The sequence below is a fragment of the Momordica charantia genome (assembly GCF_013281855.1).
Source record: "Momordica charantia cultivar OHB3-1 chromosome 11 unlocalized genomic scaffold, Mcharantia_2.0 BLBB01000011.1, whole genome shotgun sequence".
Lineage (NCBI taxonomy): Eukaryota > Viridiplantae > Streptophyta > Magnoliopsida > Cucurbitales > Cucurbitaceae > Momordica > Momordica charantia.
The window spans coordinates 10,968,377-10,985,511 of record NW_028275159.1 but is presented as its reverse complement, the minus strand read 5'-3'; the positions used below and the strand labels follow the sequence as shown (position 1 = coordinate 10,985,511).

At 36.5% G+C, this 17,135-nt stretch overlaps 1 protein-coding gene across 1 annotated transcript; it reads left to right on the top strand.

The window, feature by feature from the left end:
• The first annotated feature begins 315 nt into the window (after positions 1-315).
• On the top strand, positions 316-9,894 carry LOC111013497 (PH, RCC1 and FYVE domains-containing protein 1). The gene is made up of 9 exons (XM_022287944.2): positions 316-839; positions 1,658-1,744; positions 4,594-4,683; positions 4,802-4,888; positions 4,995-5,114; positions 5,724-7,808; positions 7,933-8,079; positions 8,538-9,106; positions 9,433-9,894. Exons 1-9 carry the CDS (start codon positions 792-794, stop codon positions 9,551-9,553), a joined length of 3,354 nt encoding a protein of 1,117 aa, XP_022143636.1. The 5' UTR covers positions 316-791; the 3' UTR covers positions 9,554-9,894.
• Positions 9,895-17,135: the final 7,241 nt, after the last annotated feature.

Genomic DNA, 17,135 nt, shown 5'->3' with positions numbered 1-17,135 from the left:
TTTGAACATTTTCCAAATAAATCCCGCACCCCATTATTGAACTAAAAAAAATCGAATATCAATTGAAACTTCCATAAGTCCCCTCACCAACGTGCCTCCCTCCCCCAAACAACATATATAATTTATAAATTTGCTTTGTTGTTATTAAATTCATTTTCTTGAAATAATTTTATTCAAATATTAAAAGAAAAAAAACTATTTCAATTATTTTTACTTTGGAAATGTTTTCTTGTTTCCTTTTGTTCATTCCATTTCCAAGTCGATTCCAAAGCAAAAAACTTTAAATTTATTAATTCTTTTAAAAACAATTTTTTAATATATCAATTTTGTTTGCATCTTTGACTCTGTACTTTTTTCTCTCTCTTTTGACAGACTCCGGACTGCGATTCTCCCTCTTTTCTCTCTCCTTGTCTCCTCCGTCCGGTGCTCCGTCGTCGGCGCGTTTTCCGTCGATTATTCCTCTTTTTCACCCCGTTTCTCCGGCGGCTTGCCGTCGAACTGCTCCGTTTTCCGGCTGAGCCTCTGTTTCTTGGCCGGAGAGTTGGAGTAGAGTTCCCGCGGTTGGCTTTACTTGGAACGGAGGCGGTGTGGTTTCGCTATTACAGGCGATTGATAGATCTGAGAAGCTTTGTAGGAGGGGAGAAATGTTGTTTTGCTTGTGAGAGGAGCTTTGGTGTGTGTTGTAATGGTTGATGTTCGTGTATGGATGAGGTAATCGGCGTAGATGACGACCGGAGCTCGGGCTACTTCTCTGCTAGGGTGGTGGCTGGTCGGTGAATCTCTCACATGGAATGGCAGATCTTGTTAGCTACGGGAATGCCAATCGTGACACTGAGCAGGTCTATATTTCTAATTTCTCTGTTTCTCTGTTTCGACATTAGTGTGGGAACATGGCGCAGTTTGTGGTTTAGCTTTAAATTCTTGTTCTCTTTTTGGAGCTGGCTGGTTTACTGTTCCGAGTTGAGAGGAATTTTACCTTCCAATTTGGTTTTGTAACGGATGTTGTTGTCTATTGATATTTTGAACTGTACTGCGTTATTAGTAGACCTCTCTTTTAAGCCAAAATTACTTTTCTAGTATAATGCGGATTATTCGAAAGCATTTCCTGCAAATATGTTTTTGTGGTTATTACACGATGGATTTGGATGCTCATGCTCTAACTAGAAATGTTTACGAGGCACATTACATTATCTTCCTCCTTTTCTGTCTTTTGAGTACCAGCAAAATGGGATGGAAAAAAAAAAATCCTAAGAATTTAAGATAGTCAGGAACATTTGAAGCATACCTGTTCATTTAGTGCTTTATTATTAATTGAGAAAGCATTGAAAGGAAAATATGTTACTGATGTTTATTGGTTTGTTTTGATGGCCTGATTCATGTCAAGATGAACTGATATAGCCAGGTGATAACTGATAGCTTCTTGTGGTATTAGAATCTCATGTTTGCTGCAATACCAATGAAATCTCATTCAAGTCGATGATTTCTGGGGAGAGAGCTTTGTAAAACTTAATTATTTTCTTGAGTACCATGGTATATTTTAGTTTATTTTTGTAATGGCCCACACATATAGTTTTACTAACCTATTCTACACTTACAATCTTTTGACTCTTTACTTTTATTCTCTTGATAATTTTGAAATATCTAATATCTTTTACAGGCACTAATTGCTTTGAAGAAGGGTTCTCAACTCCTCAAGTATGGTCGTAAAGGGAAACCGAAATTTTGTCCATTTAGACTTTCAAATGTAAGTTTGATTTAATTATTTTTATTTTTTGTAAATGTATTTTTTTTTTGGCATTTGTGGTCTGTATCCTTAGTATTCTACTACATTAATTTGATTGAAAAGTATAAAGGGAGCTAGGGTTAATCACGTTTTGGAATGTAATGAATAATGCTACTTGGGGTTTTCTTTCTTTCTTTCTTTCTTTTCCCATTTTTTTTTTATTTTTATTTTTTATTTTTATAACTGGGATTGAAGCTCTGCTCCCCTATACCCAGGGGCACCCGCGCCCGCCTCAAAGCTTAGACCCAGGAGACGTCAACGGTTTTTGGTATTAAGCTCAACAAAAGGTTTGAACTTGAGCCTGTAAGCCAGTATGACCAAGAGACTTCAAGTCCTTGCCAACCAAGTTGCTCCTTAGGGGCATGCTACTTAGGTTTTTTGTTACCTTTTATTTTTAGTGTGGGTTTATATTATTTGTGACTACAGATAACATTCTAGTTAGAAGTCTATTACTTGTGTGATTACAAATAATTTGAAATGTTAGAGTTTTGATACTTCTAATGAATGATAAAGGCATTTTTGAGTGCTACAAGTCAAATATAGGGTGAAAATTTGAAGGAACAACCTTTAAGGAGATTACTAATAATGCCTTGACTAGTTGAGCTTAAGTCAACCACTAACAACAGAGGCATCTAATAAGCTTTAATTAAATAATAGATACTAATGAAACTTATGGAAGCATAGTGATAAAGTTAAAAACATAGAGACTTAAAGGAATGGAATTTAATAACCTTTATTTTTCTACAATTTCATCTTCTCATCAAAAGGAAGTCTTCTTGTGTTAATGAATAGATTTATTATGGCATTTTTTCCCATCATGAATTCTAATGGATTTTTAATTCTAACAATTTTTAGCCAAAAAGATCATTTTTGACCTTTGTGCTTCTTGAGTAAGTCAATTTTAGTTCTAATATCAAAGTGAATCATGTATTTGGATAAATGATAAAATTAATACCATTCTTTACAAGTTAGAAATTTGCATAAAAACAAACCAGTAATCATAAAGATCTAATTAACAAAACATGCAAACCAACCAAAAACATGTTCAAACTCATACACTGGGGGGGTGGGGGGAACCAAATCGATCCACAAAATTAAGCGGTTAAAAGAAGGCCAAACTCAACATTAAAACAACCAGACTCAATGGTGGCACATGCCCAACACAATGACAAAAACTAACAGTTGTAACACCTACAAGAGTTGAATCAAGAGATGTTGAAGAATTAGCAGATGAGATAGAGGTTGGGCGTTGGAGTGCCGCCTAAAGCCAATTGGTTTTTCCTAAACGTGTTGTGGCACACAATAGTTTTTCGATCTCTAAGGATTTCCCACCTAGCTAGTTCTTAGACGATGACTTTGATACCACTTGTTAAGGACAATAGTACTCCCAAGTATCTCCAAGATGGTATGATATTGTTCATTTTAGGTATAACCCTCGTGGCTTTGCTTTGGGTCTCACCCAACAGGTCTCGTACCAATGAAAATAATTGTCATCACACATATACCATAGACCACCCCTTTTATAGCCAATGTGGGACTTTGTTGGCATTCCTTGCAACCCTAGCAGGAAATATCCTAGATAACTAGCTAAAGTTCCTAAATAATGAGCTAAAGTCCCTAAATGACTGGTCCCCATACCACAAGAATGCCTAAATTTAGCCATAAACCTCGTGAAATATCGACTCAGATTTGAAGAGTGTTAATTTTTCCCATTGTTCAAGTTAGGGTTTTAACACAATTAAAACTTTTAAATTAAATTTAGTTAACAAGTGTAAAGATAAAAAATGATTTTTTCCTAATTTTCAACCTTCCTAATTTATTTATAGTCACCTTATACTATTTTATTCACGTACCATTAACATGATTGTGCTTGGAAGTAAGCATAGAGATCAAAAGTAAGTTTTGTGTTTTATTCTGGCCGAGGTTGTCATAGATTATACGGAGGTAGATTCATATAGCAGATTGTAGTTTGCCATTCTTAAAAGATTGTTGGTTGGAAGAGTTTGTCATGTTCATGGAAGTTTCTTTTATAAAACAACCTTGAGATTTCATAAAAACCTCTTCCCTTGGATGTTGTTTGTCTGGGAAGAATTTGAAAGATGAAAGATCGAGTTAGAAGATTAGAAAGGATGAAAATGAGTAAGTAAGAGTAACTGGCAACTAAAAAAGGTGAATTGGTAGGTGCGAAAGGAGGACAATGACTAGGTGCCTGGAGGAAGGAAATGAAAGTGTAGGAACATTGGGTTTGCCTATGGCTGTGGATTTCCCAAGAAAACTATTGAATATGCACCTGGTAGGTTGAATTGTGAAGAAGGCAATTTTTTGAAAAGCGTAGTAGGCAAAAGAATTAAAAGTTGAGAAGCAAAAAAAAAAAAGAAAGTAGTAATGATAAAAATAATTAACTGGAAGCACAAATAACGTGCCTCATTGGAACGTCGAAGAGCTATTTCCTTCTTTTTCTTTCATTTTTCAATTGATAACAACCGAAGGTACATGCATAAAATGTTGGCGCCCACTTGGGCCTGATGTTGGTTTTAGTATGTCTTTTTGCACATGGTTGAATTTCTTATCCAATCTGCTTCTTTTTTCACCCTTTCTTATAGTTATTTTTTTCATTGTAAAAGGTTACTTTTTGTCCTCTCACTTGATGATGTATTGATTTTAAACACAATATTCGTTAATACTGGAGCTAATTTATGTAGAGATCAAGTGCTTGATGTCCAATTCTTATGCTCATACATGTTTGCTTTTCCATGACTTATCTGGCTTGTATAACACGGTTATGAATTTACAAATAATTTAAATTGCAGGATGAATCATTTTTAATTTGGATTTCAACTACTGGTGAAAAGAGTTTGAAGTTAGCTTCTGTATCGAGAATTATTCCTGGACAAAGAACTGTAAGATCTATGCAACTTTTAGTCTTTTTTTTTTTTTTTGCAATAATTGTCACCCTTTACATGATTTTTTCGATGATATTGGTCAAACTTAACATGTTTTGTACTTCAATTGTGTTAGGCTGTGTTCCAACGACATCTGCGACCTGAGAAGGATTATTTATCTTTTTCTTTAATATATAACAATGGGAAACGTTCTCTTGATCTGGTTGGTGATGAACAATAATCCTGTTGTTTGTAATTAAGAAGTCATTGCTTAAATATTTTTTTCCTTAGACGTTTAATAGTAACTGCAACATGTTTTGTATTTTCAGATTTGTAAGGATAAAGTTGAGGCTGAAATTTGGATAGCGGGTCTGAAAGCATTAATAGCTTCTGGGGAAGGTGGGCGTTCCAAAATTGATGGTTGGAATGATGGAGGCCTCTATCAAGATGTAATCTGCCTACTTGTAATTTCTTAATAGTTAAACATGCATGCTCTGAGTGTGCATTGATGTTATACAATTTGAGCGTTTTAGTTGGGAACAACTTGTGGAAACTATTATGATCAACTCTGATTACAACTCTAGTCCTGCAATGATGAAAGCCATCATTGTTCCTTTATGTATGGGACATCCATTGTCATTTAATAGTGTGTACAACGGTTGTTATGCCAGTGGGTTTGGGATGTTTTCCAAAATTTAGTGCATTTCTATCCGAGTACTAAAATTCGAATGAGCTGGGATGCTTTTCAGAATTTAGTGAATTTTTATCTGTGTACTAAAAATCCAATGAGCTTTTACATTCTATAGTTGTTTCTCTGATCATATATTCTTTAGGTGTCAATGTTCTTTTATGCTACGGAAATCCATGTCATCAAGCCATTGGGCATAAGATATTTTCTGAAATTTATTTCATTTGTACGACTGAATGCAATAATGAAGTTGCTGTTAGATTCATAATTTCAGATGCTCTAGTTTCTTTTAGATGTATGTTTATGTCATAAAAAGTCATTATAAAGCTCTCTTGTGTATTCCTTTATTGATGCTTTGAATTGATTTCAGGACAGCAGCGACATAACTTCAAGCAGCCCAAGTGACAGCTCCAATAGTGTCACCAGAGATATTAGCTCTCCGGAGGTCTGTGTTACTTTTAGTCCAAATAAATCTCCAACTAGTGTTAGGTCTGAGAACTCTTCAAGGTCACATGTACCATTAAACCAGACAAATATGCAAGCAAAAGGATCTAGTTCCGATGTTTTTCGAGTTAGCGTTTCGAGTGCTCCAAGCTCTTCCAGTCATGGCTCTACACCAGATGACTGTGATGCCCTAGGAGATATATACATATGGGGTGAAGTTATTAATGATAATTTTCTGAAGCCTGGGGCTGATAGAGCTAATAACGTAAGCTCAAGGACAGATGTACTACTTCCGAAGCCACTAGAGTCCAATATTGTTCTAGATGCACAACATATAGCCTGTGGAGTCCGGCATTCTGCCATAGTCACGAGGCAAGGGGAAGTTTTCACATGGGGTGAGGAATCTGGAGGAAGGCTTGGCCTTGGAATAGGGAAGGATGTAATTCAACCTCGCCTGGTTGAGGCCTTGGCCGCGACCACAATTGATCTTGTGGCATGCGGAGAGTTCCATACTTGTGCTGTTACAATGGATGGGGAACTTTATACATGGGGTGATGGTGTACATAATGCTGGGCTTCTAGGTAATGGAACTGATGTCAGCCATTGGATGCCAAAGAGAATCTCAGGCACTCTTGAGGGGCTTCAAGTTGCATCAGTAGCATGTGGCCCATGGCATACAGCATTGATCACAACTATGGGGCAACTATTCACATTTGGTGATGGTACTTTTGGGGTTTTGGGTCATGGCGACAAGAAAAGCATTTCATATCCAAGAGAAGTAGAGTCTTTATCAGGCTTGAGGACGATTTCTGTCGCATGTGGAGTGTGGCATACTGCTGCTGTGGTAGAAGTTATTATGACACAATCTAGTGCAAGTGTCTCATCAGGTAAATTGTTTACATGGGGTGATGGAGACAAGAATCGTTTAGGACAAGGAGACAAGGAACCTCGGCTTAAACCTACATGTGTCCCAGCATTAATTGACTATAATTTTCATAGAATTGCTTGTGGGCACAGCATCACTGTTGGAGTGACAACATCGGGACAAGTTTTCACAGTTGGAAGTTCAGTTTATGGTCAGCTTGGAAATCCCCATGCTGATGGAAAGCAACCATGTTTGGTGGAAGATAAGCTTTCAGGGGAGTCTGCTGAAGAGGTTGCTTGTGGTGCATATCACGTGATGGTACTTACCTCCAAAAATGAAGTTTATACGTGGGGAAAGGGCGGAAATGGGAGATTAGGCCATGGTGACGTTGAGGATCGGAAATCACCAACTTTGGTTGAAGCTCTGAAGGATAAACATGTCAAGGTCATTGCTTGTGGTTCTAACTACTCTGCAGCTATTTGTCTCCATAAATCATTGTCAGGTACAGAGCAGTCACAATGCTCAGCTTGTAGACAGGCATTTGGTTTCACAAGAAAGAGGCACAACTGTTACAACTGTGGACTTGTGCACTGCCACTCGTGCAGTTCCAAAAAAGCATTAAGAGCTGCACTGGCTCCTACTCCTAGGAAATCTTATCGTGTATGTGATTCTTGTTATGCCAAATTGAGCAAGTTGTCAGAATCTGGAATTAATTACCGAAAAAATGCTGTACCACGTCCATCAGGTGAGAACAAGGACAAGTTGGACAAGAGTGACACAAGACCTCCTAAAACAGGACTTTCCAATATGGAACTGATAAAACAACTAGATAGCAAAGCAGCCAAGCAAGGGAAGAGAACAGATACATTCTCTATTGCTCGCCCTACTCAAGCACAACCTCTTCTGCAGCTCAAAGATGGTTCAAATGCTGTTGATATTCGGCGACTAGCTCCCAAGCCAATTCCTCCTATGGCCAATGAAGTAAATTCCAGATCTGGGTCACCTTTGTCAAGGAGACCTAGTCCCCCAAGATCTGCTACACCTGTTCCTACAGCATCGGGACTTTCCTTCTCCAAAGGAATAGCTGACAGCTTGAAGAAAACAAATGAACTTTTAAATCAGGAGGTTCTCATGCTGCGTGCGCAGGTATGACTACCTTTTAAAGCCAGTTTCCTTTCACTTCAAATTGTTAGAGAAATGGATACATAGTTTGTGTAGTTAAAACTGTATGGTACTTAATGAGGTTGTTTATCTTTCTCTGAACCTTCAGGTTGAGAGCCTGAGAAAGAGATGTGAACTTCAAGAATTAGAACTTCGGAAGTCGGAGAAGAAAGCTCAAGAAGCTATTGCATTGGCTGCAGAGGAATCTGCTAAATCCATAGCGGCAAAAGAAGTTATTACATCACTAACTGCTCAGGTTGATCTCAGATATTAACCATTATCTTTACAATTGAGTATCATAGCTCTATGCTTCGTCTTTATTATAATTTCATGAGCATAATAGTTCATTCTGACCACCATTATTATGCACGAACTGTTGTTTGGTCCTAAAATGGCATCTTGAGGTTGTTGGTCTGTCAAATGGAATTATGAAACAGAAGAAAGAAACTCATCATTGCCTTTCCAGTTACAGCACTGTGTATAAGAGTATGCTTTGCATTTCAATTTTTTCTGAAACCATAAAATTTTGACACTGGGTTCCTTCAGATGGCTAATTTTACTATTAAACTCATACTGCTCTCTCATTTGTCTTTTTTCCATCTGAGATGCTCCAATCAGCGATCATTATTTTGTTTAGAACTGCTGTATTCAAACTTAACATTTATACAATGTTCTACTATTCTTCTCATTAAAATGTTACAATATTATTTCCAGATCAAAGATATGGCCGAAAGGTTACCTGATGGAGTAAAGATGGGCTTACCTGGAGCTAATGACTCTGAAAACGTGAGACCAATCTATGTCCCAAATGGCATGGAGCAAAATGGTGCCCACCATTTGGCTTCCAATGGAGAGCGTCATTCAGAATCTGATTCACACAGCTCCTTGTCCTTGGCTTCTTCACTGGCAACTGACTATTCCATAGCTAATGGATATCAAGGTCCACCTAACTCATCTGGAGAATTGCCTGCAACTGATGAAACTAACTCATCCTTGGAGCAAGGGCGACGTACATCTGATGGGATGGATGATGATCCAGATGTTAGACTGCCTTATGGTTATAGAGGGGTTTGGGAAAGCAGCAGCAGCAGCATGTCAGAGCCAGCCAATAACTCTGGTCCTTTACTAGATACTGAGAGTAGCACAAGGTCCAGAAATTCTACATTGCCTGGCAATGACAATCAAGTTGAGGCTGAATGGATCGAACAATATGAACCTGGTGTCTACATAACTTTGATGGCACTTCGTGATGGAACTAGAGATCTTAAACGAGTGCGCTTCAGGTAAGCTATCTTAATTATCTTTTTCTGTAACCCATATTTGGTAGAAGGCCAAAAGACCAACCAAACGTTGGAGAAAAACCAAGGAACAGAATATGGATGAAGAAGCATGTGGCAATTCACATAACCATTCGACATGTCTCTAAAATATTGTTGTTTTATAATATTTAATTGAAAAATGATTTGTTGTATCCTAGACATCCTCTGCAAGCATCCTTAGATGATCAAATTTAACACCGAAAGCTCCCCATAGATGTTTAGATGGTGGGTCCAATTCAGATGGTGAGAGTTTTTAAATTCTTCTAACCATGGTGCAAATTCGTATGCAGCCGGAGACGATTTGGGGAGCACCAAGCAGAGAGTTGGTGGTCAGAAAACCGCGACAAAGTGTACGAGAAATATAATGTTCGTGGAACAGAAAAATCCTCAATTTCTTCAAATCCTGCATGAAATCCGGAGTAAGATCTCTCCCATGCTTCTACAATCATAAAAGATAAAACAGATGGAATGATATTGACAAATCTTCAGATTGTGGGTAGTCTTCCTAGAGTTCAGAGTGAGCTAATTCTCCTGTTTTGCACAAAGTTTGGTAGGTTATTAGATATGTCATGTCCATTCGAAGCTCATTTTGGCAAGAAGAAAAGTGGACTCCTTTTTGTCATTTTTTTTTGTTCTTTTAGTTCTCTTTCAATTAATTTATGGGCAGATGTGGCCATTTTCCATATATGTTTACTTGTAGTGTATATAATATGACTAGTGAGTTAATGGTAGAGGAAGAAAGTTTTTTGTTTTGTTTTTGTTGCCGTCTTCCTCGTCGTCTGTTTTTGTGCTTTTTTATGTTGTTGAAATACAGGCCACAGGGACAGATAACTTTTGGTATTAGGTCTCTCGTTAAGGCACTCAAGAGGAGGTAGGAGAGAACGTAGAGCTGCACAAACCTCAAAGCTGGCTGCTTGATGGAACAATCTTCATGGTGAAGGTCCAACTTATGAATTATAATAATACCTCCACTTCATGCATCCACATACATGATTCATATCTAACCATCTCAAGTATTGATACACTAATGATTTGGTCTCTAACTTTATCAATCTTGTTGACCATTTAAACCAAGTCACATATGCATATCTAGTTCAAGATTGCATGCCATAATGTTAGGGGCACTGACATAGGACACTTGTGTAGATATAGCAACAACCTTTTGAATTTATAAATAAATTTGGGAAATGAAAAATAAGTTATAATCTATGCTCACTTATAGAAACAACGAAACAGTCTTGAAACTGGTAGTAGTTTATTCCTTTCATGACACTTCAACTCCATGCCTATCAATAATAGACATTTGTAGTTGATTTATGTCTATTGGTTTATTAATGGTATATGTCTATTAGTTTATTAGCATCTATCCGTGACAAACGTCTATTAGTCTACCACTGTTTATCCATCTAGTGTCTATTGGTTTATCAATGTCTATTAGTCTATCAGCGATATATGTTTATTAGTCTATCAACATCTTATCAGTGAGTGATATCTTATCAGTGGGTGATATGCAGGGTGAAAAGAGAATTATGTAAAAATGTCTATATAGGCTTATGAAAAATTAACCTTTGCCATATTTGCAAATATAACAATGTAAATTGTCACTCATTAACATTTTCCTAATTGAAGGGCGTTAAATTATTTGGATGCATGGTAGAGACAAGATATACATTAAAAATGTAATCATATATTTGAGATCACACTCTTTAAGTTATAAACTTTTACAATCTTCAACGTGCAATAAAGCTAGTAGTGAAACATCTCATTTTAGAGCATTTTATGTACACTAACAAGAATTTGAGTAAATGAATGTGAAAATTGCTTTTCTTCGTGGAGAACTTTATAAAACCATTTATATGATGCAACCTCTAGAATATAAAAATGTAGGAGAGGAAATTAAATTGTCTTTGGAAGAAATTCTTGTATGGTCGCAAACTAACACCAATATAAAAAGTTTGATCCCATCCCATTATGATAAAAAGAATTTCAAGAGTTCATTCCATAGTTTTGTCTATTGTGAGAATGTAAATGAAAACTTTATTTACCTATCAAAATGCCTATTCAGGAGCTAACAACTTTGTTGATTTTTTTTGTGTTATTGATGAATTATGAATTTAGGGAACTCGAAAAAGATAGTACGTATTTGAGCTCGATGTTATGCTAATTATCTTTATAAATGTCACTAAGATGGATGAAACTTAAAAAGATTCAACTTGGAAAGGAGTTGGATATGAAGAACTTGGTCCATTCCAAAGTATTATTAGGGATGGAAATTAAGATAGATGGAGAGGAAAGGCATACTAGTTACATAAATTGCTTGCAAATGTTACGTTTTTAAACTCGTTCCGTTCTCTCAATTTTGATATTTGTGTTCTATTTTGTTCCTTTTAACTTTCCAGATGAGTTCATAAACTTCTTTATTTGTTATAAAAAAGCTATCATTTCTTACCGTTAACTAATCATCAATTATTTGACAAATTGGTAACATTGCTTCAAGTATGTGCATAAGCTTGCAGGCATGATTATGCCTTAACTAGTCTATATATCATTCCTACATTAACATATTAATATACATGCTCAAAGAAATGTCATTCATTTTGACATTTTTTAAATGTTCAATTATTGAAATACACTTTTTTAAATGTTCAATTATTGAAATACACTTTAAAAAGGAAAAAAATTTGAAAATGCAAGGACCATATTATAATCAAAATGTTAATATGTCATACTAAAATCGTTGAAACGTCCCCTTGCACGACATTTTAAACCTTTTGAAGATAATTATTTGATATAGAAAATGCCCCTAAACTCAGGTTTTAGTTATGCCCTAATATTTCGCAAGCTTCATTTAATCTTTGACTTTTAAATTATTTCAAAACACCCTTTGATAAATATGATGCAAAGCTTCATTTAATCTTTGACTTTTAAATTATTTCAAAACACCCTTTGATAAATATGATGCAATGGTGATTAAAAAAAAAAAGGGAGGCTACATGCGGTAGTAAAGTGTAACCATTAACGTTTAAAGAACAACCCTTCTATGTTGGTCACATTTGAAAAGGTGTCCCGGGGAAGCAAATTTGAGAATTAGGGTAAAATATTGTTCCTTTTCTCACGATCATAAACAGAGAAGAGACAAAACAAAAAATTAAGACATTTCGGGACTACTATATTAACCTTGTAGGATGAAAATTATCCTCCTCCGTTAGTCAACTATTTTCTTCGTTGTCTTCTTAGCTTCCACAAACTCACACTTTCCATTTTGACTCCGCCCTCCCAACGACGTTCATTATTAAGATTATGAGTGCATTGACGACTCAACCTACTTATACAGGATAAAAACATCTTGGTATCATTTATCACTTCCAAGTTAGTACTGAAAATGAGAGGCCTCCACTTTATATCCATTGTCTACTAAAGTACGATTAGAATTTTCATACTATTGTTTGTGTGATTGTTAGCGATTTTAATAACCTTTGTGCAAGAATCACCTTTGTGCTTGTTAGCTATTCGTCAATCGCTTAGCAAATAATAAAAAGATCGTATCTACAAGAATTGAGCAAGTAAAACACTCCAACGTTTACTCAAGAAATGAGTAACCAATTTTTATATACCGTAATTAATAACTAAGCAACTAAAATGACTTAAATATACTTAGTAACTAACAAAATTTTAAGAAAGAAATTCTAATGGAGAAAATGAAAAGATCACAAAGATGGGCTATCTTCTCATATATTCCTCAAAACAACTGCAGACCTCATTTTATAGAAGGTGTAGTGAAAAGATAATAATACATAACAAATCAACAAACTCCCCAACTAACCCTTCAAAGTTTGTTACAATGCTCGACAGAAAGTCGTTCAAAGGTTGTTACAATACATATATGAATCAATATTGCTTAATCAAAATTAAACTAAAACAAATCTCAGTGTGCCTCTTTAACACCCCCTCGCAAGCCAATGGCAGAGGAAGAATGACCATTGAGCTTGGGACGTAAATCACAAAAGGACTTGGCAGACAATGGTTTAGTAAAAATATGAGCAACCTGTTCAGAAGAAGGAAGATGAAAAACCACCAATTTCTTTTGCAAAACCAAATCACGAACAAAATAAATGTCCAATTCAACATGTTTAGTACAAGAATGTAATATGGGGTTTGCACTAAGGTGAACAACGCCCAAATTGTCACACCACAAAATAGGAGGATGAGGAATATCAACAGCAAGTTCTCTGATAAGAGATTGTAACCAAAGCAGTTCCATGGCAGCATTAGCCAAGCAGCGGCATTCGGCTTTAGTGCTGAAACAAGAAATGATTTGTTGCTTCTTTGAACCCCAAGCAACCAAATTTCCTCCAAAATAAATGCAATAACCAGAGGTGGACTTCCTGTCATCTGGGTTTGAAGCCCAGTCGGCATCAGCAAAGCCATGGACCCGAAGTTGAGATGGTTTGGAGAGAAGAACACCATGCTCCAAAGTATCATGCAAATACCGCAATATACGTTTAACCGCCGCCAATGCTGGAGAGTGGGAGTGTGCATAAATTGACACACTTTATTAACTGAATAAGAGATCTCTGGATGAGTGACAGTAGCATATTGTAAAGAGCCCACAATACTCCTATAGAGATGAGGATCATGAAACCGTTCACCACCACGGGCAGACAAAATACTACCACTGGCCATAGATGTAGATATAGAGTTTGCATTTCGTAAGTCAGAAATGTACTTCTTTTGTGATAAAAACATGCCACCAGATTGAGGATAGGAGACCTCAATACCCAAAAAATAACTCAAAGTGCCCAAATCTTTAAAAGCAAAAGTATGATGTAAGTCATCAATCAATGTGCTGATATCAGAAGAAGAGGAGCACGTAATAATGATGTCATCTACATAGATCAATACATAACAACAGGAAGCAGGAGTAACACACATAAAAAGAGAGGTGTCAGCTTGAGAGTTAATGAAACCAGCAGAGAAAAGAAAGGCTTTCAAGCGATCAAACCAAGCACGAGGTGCTTGTTTCAAACCATACAATGCCTTCTTCAGTTTACAAACTAAAGGACCAGTAGTAGTAGATGATGAGACATGAAAGTCAGTCGGTTGATCCATAAGAACTTCCTCAGTTAAGATACCATGAAGGAATGCATTAATGATATCAAGTTGACGAACAATCCAATTCTTAGCTAAAGCTAGGGTTAAAAGAACACGTATGGTAACTGGTTTAATGACAGGACTAAACGTTTCTGAATAATCAATATCAGCAACTTGATGAAATCCTTTAGCCACTAAACGAGCTTTACATCGTGAGATGGATCCATCTGAATTCCTTTTTATTTTAAAAATCCACTTGCAGCCGATGACCTTCTTATCACGTGGGAAAAGAACCAAATCCCAAGTATGGTTAGCTAAGAGAGCATCATATTTAGCTTGCATAGCTTGGCCCCAATGCGTACAACCTAAGGCATCTTTGATAGAAGTGGGTTCAGTCTCGATAAACTCAGACAAGAAGGACTTTGGTTTCAAAATACCATTCTTTGATCGAGTGACCATAGGGTGAGTATTCAAGGAAGTATTATGATTAGGCAATGGAGCAGGTGGATTAGATGATGAAGGGGATGAAGGGGATGAAGGAAGAGGCAAGGAAACAATAGGACCATTACTAGGAAATGAAGATGAAGGTGAGACAGAGTTAGATATGGGGGAAGCAGCAACAGGGGAAAAAGCCAAAGGAGAAGAATGACAAGGTTCCATTGGAGAATAAAGGGAAGACACAGAGGACATAATAGGCAGAGATTGAGAAACATGAGTGTTCTTGGTAGAAGAAGAAAAAGAAGGAAATAAGGAAGAAAATGGAAAAACAAGTTCATCAAACAGAACATGTCGAGAAATAAATATACGACCAGTAGAATCAAGACATTTATACCCTTTATGCAAATTGCTATATCCAAGAAACAAACAAGGAGAAGAACACAATTGAAGTTTATGGTGATGATAAGGATGAAGATATGGAAAACAAAGACAACCAAATACCTTGAGAAATTGATAATTAGGCTTGATCTGGAACAACAACTCAATTGGACACCTTCCTTGAAGAACCATAGTTGGAAGCCTGTTAATAAGGTATACAGAAGCAGAGAAAGCATCATCCCAAAAGGTTAAAGGTATAGAGGCATGGGATAGAAGTGTTAGGCCAGTATCAACGATATGACGATGTTTACGTTCGACAATGCCATTTTGCTCCGAGGTGTGAGGGCAGGTAAGTCTATGAGTGATACCATGAGATTGGAGAAAGGGAGTGAATGAAATATTCACCACCCCAATCTGTTTGAAGAATTTGAATAGAATGATTTAGAAGTTTCTCAACTTGAGTTTTGAACAACATAAAACTTTGTTGGGCCTCGGATTTTGAGCGAAGAAAATAAATCCAAGTGTATCTAGAAAATGCATCCACAAAACTTATGTAATATTTAAAACCCTTGCGAGAAGGAGTACCAACAGGCCCCCAAAATCAGATTCTATGAGTTGTAAAGGGGCAGTGTATGTGGTGGTAGATGAAGAAAAAGGTAATTTGTGGTTTTTGCCAATAGCACAAGAATCACAAGAATGACAGAAGTGAGACATTTTATTGCTAGGAATAGTGATATTACAATGAGCCAAAATTTTGTTAACAATAATAGAAGAAGGATGTCCTAATCGATTATGCCACAACGAATAATTATTTTGTAAAGGTGTACAAGAGTTAAAACATGGAACTGAAGTCTCAGTTGTGGCTGATGAATCAGAAAATGTCGAAACAAGAGCTGTAGGAGTAGCAACAGAACTACCATCACTATGAGGATGAGCTTTCATCATACTAAATTGGTATAGGCCTTCATGAAGATGTCCTTGGAGTAGTGTTGTTCCAGTAGCTTGATCCTTCACAAAACAAGTGTTAGGATGAAATTAAAAAAAAAACTTGGTTATCTTTTGCAAATTGACTAACACTAAGAAGATTTTTTGTCATCTTAGGAACATGAAGAAGATTTTGGACTTTAAAGATTTGAGGAAAAGAAGGTACACAAGATGAATTAGTAGGAGAAAGAAATGTTGAACCAGTGTGTAGAATTTTCAAACCTATACCATTGCCAACATGGATTTGATTCCCACCAGAATACTCACTTCCCACGGTTATTTTCAAAAGAATTGGTGATATGATTAGTTGAGCCTGAATCCGGATACCAACAACTGTCCATATTGGGATTCGGTGTAACCATCATGGCTTGCATTTGAGGATGAGAACTTTGATTCTGGCCAGAATACCGAAATTGTTGTTTGTTAAGAGACTGTTGATTTCCATTTGTCATACCCGAAGATTGTGGTTGGCCTTCAAACCGGAAGTAGCATTTGAGTGCTGTATGCCCAAACTTTCCACATATCTAACACTGAGGCCTATTATTATTATTCCAGGGCTTACCTCCTTTTACCAAACCGTCCACCATTTTGTTTGTAGCTCTTGTTGTACTGTTGATTATTGTAATTCTTTTGATCCATATCACCTGACCTTTTATCATTATTCTGAAATGTAAGATTCGCAGAAGGTATAGTTCCATCAAGATTAATAGAAGAATTCCTCTCTAATCTATTTTCATGACTCATGAGTAAAGCATAAATTTCTTGTAATGGTTTGGGTTTAGATTTTGCAGAGATAACAGAAACAATTGAGTCATATTCTGTACATAAACCTAAGAGGATAAAGACTATGTGTTCTTGTGTTGTAACTTTGCATCCTACTGCATTAAGAGCATTAACAAGATTTTTCGCTTTTGCAACATACTCTTTAATATTCATACCTCCTTTCTTCAGATTTTGTAACTCACCCTTCAATTGCATGATCTTAGCAGTATTTGATGTTGTGTAGGTTTGTTTAAGAGATTCCCATATTTCCCTTGTTGAAGTGCAACCTACCATCTGTGCTAATATATCTTCTGTCATTGCTCCTAAAAGCCAAGAAGAT